Below are 13,428 nucleotides of genomic sequence, written 5' to 3'. Positions count from 1 at the left end.
AGAAGTCAGGCACAGTGGTCCTCATCTTTAATTCTGACACTCAGGAGGTTGGTAGATCTCTGTGAGTTCCAGGCTAGTCAGGACTACATTGAGAGATCACATCTCAAAGAGACAGACAGACAGACAGACAGAAGGAACAGCAAGAACTGTTTTTCTCTCCGTTTACCTTCTGGAGATGTGTTGTGATTAAATGTGTAAATGAAGCATGGAAGGAGCTGGCACACTTCACAATTTTGTTAACCTAACAGAAAGTGAGTTTTCTCTCCCAGAGAAAACTCTCTTAATGAGATAGCAGTTGTTCAACACAAGTGTCACCCACCACCTCCTCTGGTGGGCACAGTCTTACTGACAGAGGCAGAATAAAGTTGCCATGCCCAAGTGCTCATGACTGGCTCAAGTCATAGGGTGTGTAGTTCCCACTCCTGGAAATGCTCGAGGGTTAATGGTGAGGTGGTAGAGCAATAGACTGCATTACTAGCTGATGAGTACACGTCCCTGTAAAAGTCACCTAGTCAATGCACTTGAAAGCTAACTAGTCAAGAGTATTCTGTCAGTTTTTTTCTTTTAGGGTTTGATATTTTGTTGTTGTTGTTTTTGTTTTTTTCCTTTCCTTCACAGTCTCCCCCCCCCCCCACCCCCGCCCCTCAGTTAACTTGCCCTTCTAGATTCCTTTTAGATAGCACAGCTTTCATCTCTGACCTCTGAACACCTCTTTTCATTAAAGAGAGTAAGGTTTATTTATTTATTTATTTATTTTTGAACTAGACTGCGCATAGGTACCCCACAATCCAGATGTATTTAAAGATACACAGTTCTTTCCCTTCAACTTTGTTTATTGATGTACCGAACATGAAAAAGCACAAAGAATCCAAACACAAAAGAAAACATGTACAGCCTCTTAAATACTCAACAGAATATATTTTCTATTCCAACAGATGTGAATTAAGTCATACTGTACAACTTCAAATAAATACCAGCCTTACATTTTATTAAGTGCTCGGATAAACACTGTGAAGTGAAGCACAGTTCGCATGCCTTCTCATCAATGCTGTGGTTTGCTACAGTAGCACAGGAAAGAAGCGTGTAGCTGCTGTTTGCCCACAAGGGAAACCTTATTTTTTTTTTTAAATATATACATGTATTTTTATTTTATTTTTTTTTTAACGCAGGTTAACTCTGACAATCTAAATGCACCTAAGGATATGAGAAAGTGCTAAGCCAATTGAGTTCTGAATAGCATTGAGTGGGTCAGCATGAAAACTCGCTTGTTCACTTTAGCACGCGCCTCACAGTATATGTACTGTACTATACTGAAAATTTTTATAACTACAGTTTTAAATAATAAAAAATAAAACTCAAAGCAACTGCAAAGATAATGTACAACTATGTTATGCATAGCACATTGCCTGTTCTAAGGGGAAGCACATGAGCATCTCAGTTTATACAAAACGCAGGACGTAACTATATAGTTCTCAGTGCATCCTGATGAAGGCCACAGTTGCCTTCAGCTTTTTTGAAAATTTATTATAAGCTAGATGCTAATCAGAAAATATTTTGTATTTTTTAAAATTTCTTTCATACATGGTAAAGACTTATTTTATTATTTCCCCAAATAGTGGTTTAAGCATCATACAAAGTTAAATTTCAATAGCATACAGATATTTATGATTTTGTATGAAAAATGTAAGGAAATTTGTTCAAAACCTATGGTTATACTCATTTTTTTCTTTTTTTTTACCACAAACATATTTATAAACGAAAATGTAGCATCACCATAAACAGCTGAAGCTAGACTATCTACAGACAGAATTAGCCAACGAATCTGATGCACTGTAAATTCAAGTCCTCAGGACAACAGAACTGAATAAGCAAGACCTCAAGTAACAATGTTAATGCCATTTACAAAGAAAAGAACTGATACAAAACATTCAAAACCTGAACATCACTTGATATGTAAGGGAAAAAAATAAAATTAGCTGAAAGGTTCATAAACACAAGGTCTTATTTACATCACACAAAGCTCAGGTGTTAGCCTTAAACTTAACTCTCAAAATACCTCCAAATATATCCAACTCAGGTCGCCTTTGCTGACTTGCTGCCATCCAAACGTGTGCAACATCTCATCTTCCTTAAGACAAAACAATTCTTCAAACGATACTGCAAGTACATCACTAAACACCATGAGCTCTATCTGAAGGGATTTCTTTAGGAAGAACAGATTTTCCCCCATCTCTTGGTAATTTAAATTTCTTGCCTGCTCTTATATATTCTTTTGTAAATTTTTTTTTATTTGTTTCAAAATCACAAATCAATGTGAGCCATCTATCACATAACAACCAGGATGATCAGACGCCCCACTGGTGATTACGAAAATGAAACCAGCAGTGTTCCCTCACTGACTCAATTCCTCTCATACAAAGATCTCAAAAGTATTTTTCTACATCATAAATCTTTCTAAATTTTCCAACCGTTGCAAATTTCCTGGTAAATTTTAAAAGCTCACTAGGTGTCATATGAAGAGATTTCTCAAAGTATTCAAGTCAAAATATTTGTTCCAGGACCAGTAAAAAGTTTCTCCAAATTTTCTTTTTTATAAAAATAGATGCTTTTTTTAAACCCACATCAAAGAGGCTCTTATCTCTTTGGCAAGGTACTGCTTTACGAAAAGTTCTCCAGTATTCTTACAATAAGCGTTTATAATGTCGCCCCCCCTGCCCCAGCCCAAATCAGAATTACAAAATAAATACTGTTTGTAACTTCATAAATAAAAATGTAAACTTCAAAATACTTTTCTGAGACATAACAGCAATGCTTTAAATGTAAACCAAACACAAAGCTAATTAGAGAATGGAAAGAAAAAAAACAAAGACAAAAGAAAGAGAAAGAAAAGGAAAGATAAGGAGGTGGGGAAAGACAACCAACTGAAGAGCTACAACACAAAGCCTCAGTACTTACTCACAGGTTCAAGGCAGTTATGTAAAAAGAAAAGAAATGTCTTCCCTTAGCTGAAACACTTTAAAAGGTCCACCTTCTTCAAAGAAGGCAATAGAATGCAATGTGACAGGTAAAAACCCTGTACCTCTTGTCCATATTCAAACATAAAAGATATTTAAGAAGTTTTAATTCAAATACTAGCAATAAAAAATCTCACATATTTCTTAGGATGCTAAGTAGTCATTTATCCCCATCTCAACACTGACTTACAAAGACATTTACTAATGTATAAAGTTTCTCTTAACTTGCTTTTGTTGTATAGTTTTCATATATAAATGGACTGAGGACAAGAGCTCATTAGGCTTTGTGCGTTTTGTTTGTCTTAAAGGAGACCTGCAGGACTCTGTCTCCCAGGCGGTATCCATTGAGGCTAGCTATCGCCATGGCCGCCTCATCATAGTTTGTCATAGTCACAAATCCAAAACCTTTGCACTTATTGGTGTTAAAGTCACGGATGACCTTCACGTTGGTGACAGCTCCAAAAGGCCCAAACATTTGCCACAGGATACTTTCATCTGCATCAGGCGCCAGGTTGTACACAAATATGCACCAGCCTGTTCCAGGGTGCCCAGGAATATTAATTCCAGCCAGACTGGTCATTCCATCAATCGTCATTGGCGAAAACCTACTAAACAAAACAGGAAACAGACATACACACACATACAAGGAACATTGATTGGTTACAGCAATGGGTTTAAGTTCTTTTCTCTTTTCCCAAATTTTAGCAATTCTGCTTCCCCAACAGATGAATACAGCTACGTGATGTGTCAACCGAGGCTCTATCTGTGGCTTGCAGTAACAGACAAACAATCCAAGTACTGATAGATTATGAAATGATCACTATCTGCTGCACAAAACAACAAATTAAACAATGGCAAAAAAGAAAGAAAGGAAAGAAAAGAAAAAAATCGGCTTCATGAGGATGGAGAAGGGAGAAAACCAACATGTAACAGAAACATGCTACAATGTTGCAATGCAATCTGAAATAATGACTTTTTAAAAGACTGGGTGGCATACAGTGGTATAAAGATATTCCAGGAGTTCAACGCACTTCAAAAGCAACTTTACAATAGGTTACACATGCAAAAGAAAACCCAACATAAATTTATTAGGGTGGAAATATTGCTCCCCAAATCAAAGAAATCAATTGGTTGTGGGAAGGGATTATGGGTGTCATGAACCTAAGTCATTACCTCTTCACTCCATAAGCCATATTGAGCAGATTGTCCAACCTGCAAAACACACATTTAGCAAACTTCAGTGTTTAATTTCCCCCTTTTAGTTCATGAAAGCTAGGCTCACTACTGCCACTTTCCATGGGGATAATGGTACAAAAAATATATTTGATGTTTCAAAACACTGGGTCTTTTACCATTCCTGAGAGAATGGGCACCCACTGTGGTAGAACACTGGCTATCTCTACAAGGTCAGTGCAGCTGAGGAGAAAGTGGCGGTCATCTGAGGGAACAGCCAGAAACAGAATGTGAAGGGGCCGGAGCAGCTGACATCTGACTCCCCACCAGGCAGGCTCTAAAAGTGAAACTGGAACTGACCAGCACCTTCACAAACGCCTACTTTTACTCCTTACAATTCCATGGGTTCCTGAGGCCACTGAAGCATCCAAGGATTAAACAGCTAACCTCAACCCACAGAGCTAGTTCTTCAGAGGAGTTCTCATCTTCTAAAATCAAAGATGTAGATTGACAGAGATGCACAATTACATTGTTTATGGACAAACTTGCTGTATAGAGTTTGGGCCATCCTGCATTATCAATGTCAAGAAGACTCTTATGGGTGCCTCACGTTTGTAGTATTTACTAATAAATTACACATGAGGAGCAGGCATGTCTAATACAGAGCCATATAACTCACCCAACTGCAATGCTCCCCACTCTCCACAGCCCCAGGTGGGGCACAATTATTTTGTCTTTTAATACCGGTGAAAAGCTAAGTATTTTGGGAAGTGGGTGGGTATCAGCTTTTTGAGGTCAACGCAAACACAGAGAAGAGCACATAGAAAAGCAACTCCTCTCAATTTATAAAGGCCAAAGCGTGCGCTCCTTCTGGTCTTTCAGACAGGGAAAAGTGTTTTCCCTGCATGTCCCTAATCTTAACTCTCCTCTGCGCTTTCCGGTGTCGTGAAAAAACAAAAGGGAACTGTTGAGTTGATCTCATGAAAAGTGGAAGGCAAGAGAACAAATCACAGTGACACTAGATCTTCCTTCCTCTATTTGGGTCTGCCATGTTGCAGTCCACAATTTCAAAGGCACCACTTAGCACAGACCACTGATCCAAGCACTGCAGCTTTATAACACATACCTAGTGGTTATGTAAAAGCAAAGGGTACCAAAATTATCATCTACCACTTGATGTAGGATGGAAACTACCCAGAAGGCTGACTGGGTGAGAATATTTGCACACACAAAGCACAGAGCAGGTGTGAAGAGTACAGAACGTCTGGGGACTGACTCGGTTCTGCAGTGTGAAGATGAGGAAAGATGCCATGCCTTTATATACAAAAACCAAGGTTACAAACATCAGGAAGAAACGAACACAAATTCTCAACACCAATCAAAAAGTGAAAGTTTCATCAAATACAGAAAGTTTCATCAAATTACTGGAATGATAGCTATGGAATGCATTTGACAAACGGTACCTGTGGGAAACATGAACATATTGAAGTCTCTGTTCAAAGTGATTAAAGGACAAAGTTAAGTAGCTGCATTTCCCTCCACCCACTTCGGTGAGCAATGAAACTCCAGACATAGAATTTCCTTAAAATGTGTCTGCTTTTAAGATAGGATGGGAACCAAACCTGCCATGGAAGTAAGTTATAAGACAGAGGGAATTCCCAATTCTATCCCATCCTACAATCCTCAGGACTTCTGGGAGTTTTGCAAGTAGGTCTCTGAAGACCTTCAATGGGCCTTGGAGTGGCCCCACCTGTAGAGTCTTATATGGTCCCCTGACCCTCATTCATCTCCCAATCTTAGGGGAAATTCAATCCTGGAGGATTTAAACCAAATTTCCTACACGTCTCCCTTTCTCTTCCTCCATCAGCAAGGGAGTGGAATACTGCTCCAGGAAATAGTTCAGGCATGGCAGCTAGTGACTACAGGGAGCTGACCCCCATTTCCCTGGCTCTCCCTGCTACACATTTATGTGTCCCACTGGAATTTAAAGAAGCTAGTGGGTACTTCAGTCGGACATCAAGCTGCCTTTGTCCAGCAGCAGGCAGCAAATTGTAAACTGTGTAGCTCTAGGAGAAAATATCATAGTATGCCAGGCAGAGCCTCCATGTCCCACAGCTTCAGGACAAGTTCCATACAGGATCACCTAAAACTGAAAGTCACTACATTCAAGAGGAGCCTGGGCTAGCAGCCTCTCTCTGTGGTAACTTGGGGCCACACGCAGATGATGTGCTCCCCCATGGGAGTAGATGTTAAGGAGTCAACTGCCTGTGTAGTGTGCTATTTAAAGCCAGAATGTTCTTAAATGATATTTAACATCTGGACTGCAGCAGTATCTGCATCCACTCCACGCTATCACATGCTGTCCTGAGGAACTCTGAGCCTTCCTGAGAAGGTGACCAATGTCTGCTCCCACCCAGGCTTTAGCTGGGGTATAATCCAAATCACAAGTAACACATTCCATGGATCTGGAAGATTATATAGAAAATCTTAGCTCCAATGAAGGCATCCTTTACTTATAGAAAGAGTCCCAAAAGAAAGGAAATTGGGTTGAGGATGCTCCAGTGAGGAGAATTCAAGAAAAGACAAACCAGTTATTTCCTCTAATTCTCACAGAAGCCATGTCAAGAAGCTAGACACAAGTCAATTCAACATCTCTTACACGAAGTCAAAACATTCAAAGTGATAAAAGTTAACACTTTATGAACCTTGCTTAAAGCAAAATCTTAATGTACTAAGATACTTTAGATACATATATCAGTATATTGTTATATCTGATAGAGTATATATTTCATCTTCATCCTGTGTTTGTATATTTGATTAGAATTCAGAGTCTGAAGTTCATTGATTACAGAGGTACAACCCATGTACACAGACAAGTGCTGAGCACAAACATTTGGGAATGTCACCTATCACCAGGATCTGTAACTCAGATTATTGCTAGGCAACATTTCTAACAGAATGCTCTACGAGCTAGAACACCTTCATTTCAAAGTAGAATATTTAGAAATATAGCATAAAACTAAAGTATATGCCTAGTTTTCAAGCTATTCAGCTGGTAGACTAGGGAACAATCTATATAGAAAGGTGAATTTTTAAAAAAATCAATTAAAGTCAGACATAATATGTAAAAAAGACAACAAATAAGAAAACACAATTTTGTGCACTGTGGAAAAATTAACAAACTTCTCCAAAGCGTATGTTAACCAATCTTAGCTCATCAATGTTCCCTTATCCAGTCACATCTTCTACAAATGAGGACAAGTATTCATGAGGCTTGACATCTGTGCCTTCTAACATGAAACCAAGCCAATGCAACTAGCAACACACCTAAAGCTCAACCCAACTGCTAACTGCAGAGGCTCTTTAAAAATGCACAAAGACTCACAGAAGCAGACACACAGCCATTGCCTAGGTCACACTCAATAAACTTAAATGAAACATTTTGGTTTACAGTTTAATTTGGATATCCTGTACTCAGAATATTCTTAGGGGACAGAAATCACATCATTCATCCAAATAAATATTCTGCCTTATTTTATATACTATAAACACTTCAACTAGACCATAAGATTAGCAGTGTTCATATTTAAATAATTCTAATTATCAATACAGATTGAGCCATAAACCTCATAAGCCCACTTTTAAAGTCAATCCTTATTACATGAAATTTTATTTTATTTTTTAATTTTCATGAATTCTGAAAGTCCTTTCATCATTATTATAACTTGTATTCCTCTGTCTTTCTCAGCTGCCAAGGTACCACCATAACATTAAAACAACACAATGAACATTCTAAAATTCATGCTGAGAAGTGGCAAACTCAAAGCGAAGGCACTAAAACATAAATACTATGAAGAAATAACTGTTGAGGAATTAACACCTCAACTACAGAAAAGAGCAAGATGCCAACAAAACTTTCAAGTCCTTAACCTCAAGTGTCTTATAAACTCAAAGATCAACTTTTCTTCAATAAAAGAAGAAGAAAATCAAGGTAATGACTGCCAAATTAAAGATACTTTTAAAAAGCACCAGTCACACATTAAGACATATTTGCACTGTAGAAATTGACTCATTTCTCTCATTCCCAGTCTAGATTAAACACATTCCCTTACACACAGTAACACACATTTTACCACTTAGACAAAGCAGAGGTGGGGATGAGCAGTGAGGTGAATCCTAGGGAAAAAAAATCGTCCATCCTGGGTACCCGGTTGCTTCATTTTGCCCTCACTGGGCAAGCCGTGTAACAGCTCCATCTCGGGGCTACTTGATGTCAAACGTAGTACAATGAGAAGAGCAGTGTACAATCCAGGCAGGAACTTTGATCTTCCTGTCTCAGCCTCGAGAGTAGCTGGGGCTCCAAGATCAAACCTCTACACACAGTAATCTTCCTCACTTACTAATGCTGGGTTTTCCTTTCAACTAATGTTCCTTACTCCCTTCTTGTAGAAAGTTTTGTCTTTTTCCTTTCAGAGCCAAAGAATCTCTTAAGTAATGATAAAATTAAATTTTTTTTTGTAATATGGGATGAACAAAAGATAAAGGCTTTAAATTTAATCATAGTGACAACTTTGGAAAACTTTAACTCATCAAAAATAAAGGGCATGGGCGTGTAAGGGGGAAAGGAAGATTGAGTGAGGATGCTGTGGTACTCAACATCCAACACACGCTGCCCAGAGACAAGGACTCTTACTGCTGTCGATGGGTCCTTGGACATAGTATTGAGAATCTAGGAGAACTTCTCTAATAAATAGCAACCAGCAAATAACACTACAGCTTTAATTGAAATCACAAAGCAACAATGCATGGCAGTACGGCTTTCTTCTAACAGCCAACTAAAGCTAACTGGGCAGGACGACTAGGAACACAGCTGAAAGTCAACGGGCTTGAACTGTACTATATTCAGAAACAGCAACAAGTGAATCAAGTTAGAAAGAAAGGCGTCAGAGCGAGGGCATGCATGCAGCGCTGGAAAGAGGCGCTCAGAGGTCTCTCTGCAGAAGGAAATAACCAGGTAGCTCAGAGAACTTGCCTCTCACTCAGTTGCCACTTCTTGTCACCAAGGTCAAAGGTGATACACATTTTGTTTTCCTCAATGGTTTTTTTTTTTTTTTCTCCTACAATTACAGCAAATGAACTCAATGAACCAGGAAGCTGGTCATCCATCGTCAACCCTGCCTTTGACAACGGCCTTGCTCTCTCAATGAAGGCCAGCTTAGGTAGGTATTCAACCAGGCATTAACAGAACCTAAGTCACATACTTAACTGCTTTTAGGAGGAGATATTTTAAGTTGGTTTTTAAATTTTTCTTCTCTTTTCTATACTCTATTATACCAATGGGGAAAATGTATGTGACAGAGCCTAGAAAACATGTAAGCTAATTCCTCTACCTTACTAAGTTTATGATTGTATGTTAACTATCTGGTCTTAGAAAGGAAAGAGTATATATTTGCATGTACTTATAAAAAAATTAGCTTAGGAGTTAGATACAATACAGCTATATCATACCATGTGGCTGAGTGGTAAATAAAAACTGGGTGATTCATTCATAAAACCAGACATTCACTGTTCCTAACTGAATCTCAAGTCACTTTTTTTTTCCCCCACACAAAGTATGTATGCTCTGAATGCCTCCTGGTCTGCTTGTTTATTCAACAACTAGATGACTTGAGAATTTGGGTTATTTATTCCCATTAGTAACACAGTGACTTCTTTGGGCTTGGGTTAATGCATCAGTGAATTAACACCCAGAGGCAGACTGACACTACTTTCTGTATGACACAGAAGCTAATGACTTCTAAATTTTTAAAGTGCTGAAAAGAAAGGAGGAGGAGAAGGAGAGAGAGGGAGATGGTAAGGAGAAGGGAAGGGAAGAGGAGGATACACAGTTGCAAAAACCATGATCCAGAAATGTTAATAGATTTCGTCTCTGAATGTTACAGCCAAAGTGTGTCAACCTCTAAACTGTAAGATGCAACCAAAGGAGAGAGGGTTCCGCTTGAAATAACGTAGAGCATTCTTATCATCATGTATCTTTAACGATGTCTATATTATAAAGCACAGCTAACTGAAAGAGCTCTACTTGACAGCTCAAACACAAAAATAAATTCTTTGTAAGAAAAGAGTAACAAAAAGAAAACAGCACATCAGACCGCAGTCTGCAGGCCTGGTTTTTCTCAAAGTGTGCTTTGGGCCCAGTAACCTGTGGCTGCAGGGTTTCCTGTATGCCTCAGGATACTTAACAGCATCCCTGGACTCTACCCACTAGATGTGAGTCACATCTCCACTCAAATTATGCCATCACAAATGACTCTACATTTTGCCAAATGTCTCTTGGAGGCAGAGTCACTCCTGGAGGAGAACTGCCCTTATAGTTAATTGCCCTCACCTTTGGTAACAGCAAAAGTTGCTCTTTCCCCCAAGTATATTTTCTCTGTGCCCATTAAAGAAAAAGGAAAAGAAAGAAGAAAAAAAGAAAGAAAGAAAACAACAGTAAAGACAAACTCAAAGCAGTGATCTTATTGATACAATTACTTGACAGTCAACCTGCACATTCTCCTCCAGTTTAGTAGCTGGGCACGAGAACTAGACCAGACTTACCTAAAACGCTGTGCCTGCTGAGCTAGCGGTCCTGGGTACCTTCTGTTTGGAGACTGGTACAGCTGGGAAAGGATGGCCTGATTGGTTTTTTGGCTTGGATTATTAGCAAACTTTACAGTGATTGGCTCTGTGGCACCAGGAGGTTTCTGGCCATTTAGGCCTTTGATAGCTTCTTCTGCCTCAATCCGCTTGTCAAATCGAATAAACCCTACACCCCTTGATATGCCTAAGGTAGATTTAAGTAAAGATTTGGGAAAGAGGGAGCAGGAAAGGGGAAGAAGAGAAGAGAGGATAAATTAATTTTTCCTTCTCATTAACATCTTTTCACCCAAATACAACATTTGCCACAAAAATCACACCAGGAAGAAAATTTTACCTTAGTAATTCAACTCAGAACCTCAATTTTCCACCTTTTAAAAATGCACCAAATAATCTATACAATGTGAGGTCTCACTGGTTATCCTGTGCTTGTCAAGAAACCAATAAAGTACAGAGTACATAAGCCCATGCTTTCTTCCCTACATTCCCTCCTGCCTCCTGTGCACTGTAACACTAACTGGGCGCCCAAGTACTTTTCGAATCATGCTATCAGACAGGCAGCCCCTTCCTTGGAATAAGAACAAAAATATGTATTTGCTAAAAACACTAGAGAGCATATATTGCTAAACTAAAATTCTAAGAAATGCATTTGTCATAATCATCATATAAGCATGAAGGTCTCTCAAGAAAACAGAATCTGAAGAGCGTCTTCATGGTTTCGGAAGCTCTTCTATTCTTCCCTTCCGCTATCTCACAGAAGTAATGCAGCATAGACTATATGCTAAGTCAGCAGAACTGTGAACTTCCTGGCACCTCCAACATTCCTGTTAAGCTTGGAAGGCCATTCCCTGCCTGTTCTTTGATAACAGTGGCAAAACAGGGCATGAACAAGGCCTTTCTGGGTTTACGATTTAGAATAGCAGCATGGATCTCAGTTCATTGCATGTAACGGGCACAGGCAGGTGAGCAGATCACAGTTGGTCAACACAAGGTAGGCAGCCTTGGAGAAACGCCTTCTTGGCAACCAACCAGGTCCTCACAGGACCACATTTTAGCCTAGTACATAGGGAAGTATAGATAATTCAGAGTGGGCCAATGAAGTTAGGAGGGGCTGCTGAGGAAACCTATACCATCGTGATTTAGAGCACCCTCTCAAAAAGAAACAGGTGGTCCGTCTGCCTTACAATTGAACCCTGATAAGGCTCAGACTTTTCTAGGGTAGATAAGGCATCGTCTCCAGGCATGTTTTATCTGATATGCTGTTACTTCATCTTTTCTATGTAAGATACACACACCATACACGGCCAACACCTGAAGGCTGAACGCCAGAGCTGCTGAGCTTCTTATTCCATTTCAGGAAAGGGTATGTTTTTCATGAAAGTTGTACGTATAAAGAAGTGACTACAAATACATTCTTCCCCTTTCATCTCTCTATGGGCTCCTATTGAGAACACACATTCCAGCTAGCATATTTCCATCTCTCAGCAGGGTGAAGAAGTTTGCTCCAAGTGTGAGATGCCAACCTGGCAGCTTGGACACTGAGTGAGATCTTGAATTTAAAAAAAAAAAAAAAAGAAGAAGAAGAAGAAGAAGGAGGAGGAGGAGGAGGAGGAGAAGGAGGAGGAGGAGGAAAAAAAAAAGAAGGTGGGAGGGGGGCAAAACAAAACATGAACACACAGAGCAAAGGAAAGTAAAATACTAAAATTCTTGGCTGATCCATTAGGAAAGCATAGGTTTAAAAATGTCATCCACATAGGTGGGGCTACTTAAAGTGTGTGTGGGGGACTGGGAGGTGGAAAATGTCTATTCTCAGGATTGACTACATTTGGTGTAGGAACCCAGAATTTGTAGTTCTAGCAAAGTTCCAAAAGGCTGCTGATAGGCCCCACTCAGGAAATACTGTCTGTTCACCCACCATCCTTCGCTCTCTGGAAGGCTCATCCTTTGCCATCATTAATGGGAAGAGACACGATTTCCATGTTACATACAAAGTTTACTCTCAGTCCACCAATTTCTCATTAAGTACCAAGTTCTTTAAAAAAAAAATTAATGCTATGAACAAGGAGGTAATTCTGTTGCTTAGAATAAATTCTGTTTGATTTGTTATGCTTGGGTTTCTATTTTGCCCCGCTAAGGAACAGTGCGTGCGATACCCCAGTGTGCAGACCTCACCAGGAGGATTACGGGCTAGTTACTGCAGCTAATGCAGTCATATACACTCTCAGACTTTCTCACAGCAGCACAGTCTACAGGCCGCTCTCCCAGGAAGTGTACACATTGCTGCTTCTCTCGACAGAAGTCTATGAAAAGCACTTCCTGTGAAGGCAATTAACAGCACAGAATGGAAAAGCCTACACTGCTCTGCTCAAATTCACAACAACTGAACTCATCTCTACTTGAAGATTAAAAACATGGCCTGGTTTTATTCTAGAGTTAATCTGCTTCTTTCTTTACAAGAAAAATTCACACACTGTAATACACAATATTGCAATATGGGTAGCTTGGAAATAAGGCACCGCAGGTAACTTTCTGCTCCCCTCTTCCATGATTCTTTAGTTTAAAAATGTTCTCAAAAGGACAAGTATTGCTTTTATAATAGAAA

At 39.4% G+C, this 13,428-nt stretch overlaps 1 protein-coding gene across 13 annotated transcripts in view; it reads right to left on the bottom strand.

The window, feature by feature from the left end:
* Positions 1-794: 794 nt before the first annotated feature.
* Elavl2 (ELAV like RNA binding protein 2) overlaps positions 795-13,428 on the bottom strand; it is a 125,920-nt gene continuing 113,286 nt past the window's right edge. For 7 of the 13 annotated variants that reach the window (XM_085839188.1, XM_029476744.2, XM_029476751.2 and 4 more), the window contains 3 exons: positions 10,788-11,013; positions 4,188-4,226; positions 795-3,622 (listed from right to left, as the gene is read on the bottom strand). In XM_085839188.1, coding sequence (XP_085695314.1) covers positions 3,292-3,622; positions 4,188-4,226; positions 10,788-11,013 — 596 coding nt within the window. In that variant the 3' untranslated portion in view covers positions 795-3,291. The remainder of the gene's footprint in view (positions 3,623-4,187; positions 4,227-10,787; positions 11,014-13,428) is intronic. The other 6 variants (XM_085839189.1, XM_021159652.3, XM_085839190.1 and 3 more) reach the window with 3 other exon arrangements.

Source organism: Mus caroli, unplaced genomic scaffold (assembly GCF_978045245.1).
Source record: "Mus caroli unplaced genomic scaffold, Mus_caroli_1 scaffold_6, whole genome shotgun sequence".
NCBI lineage: Eukaryota > Metazoa > Chordata > Mammalia > Rodentia > Muridae > Mus > Mus caroli.
Note: the sequence above shows the minus strand (reverse complement) of the source record. Positions and strands in the feature narration are given on the sequence as shown.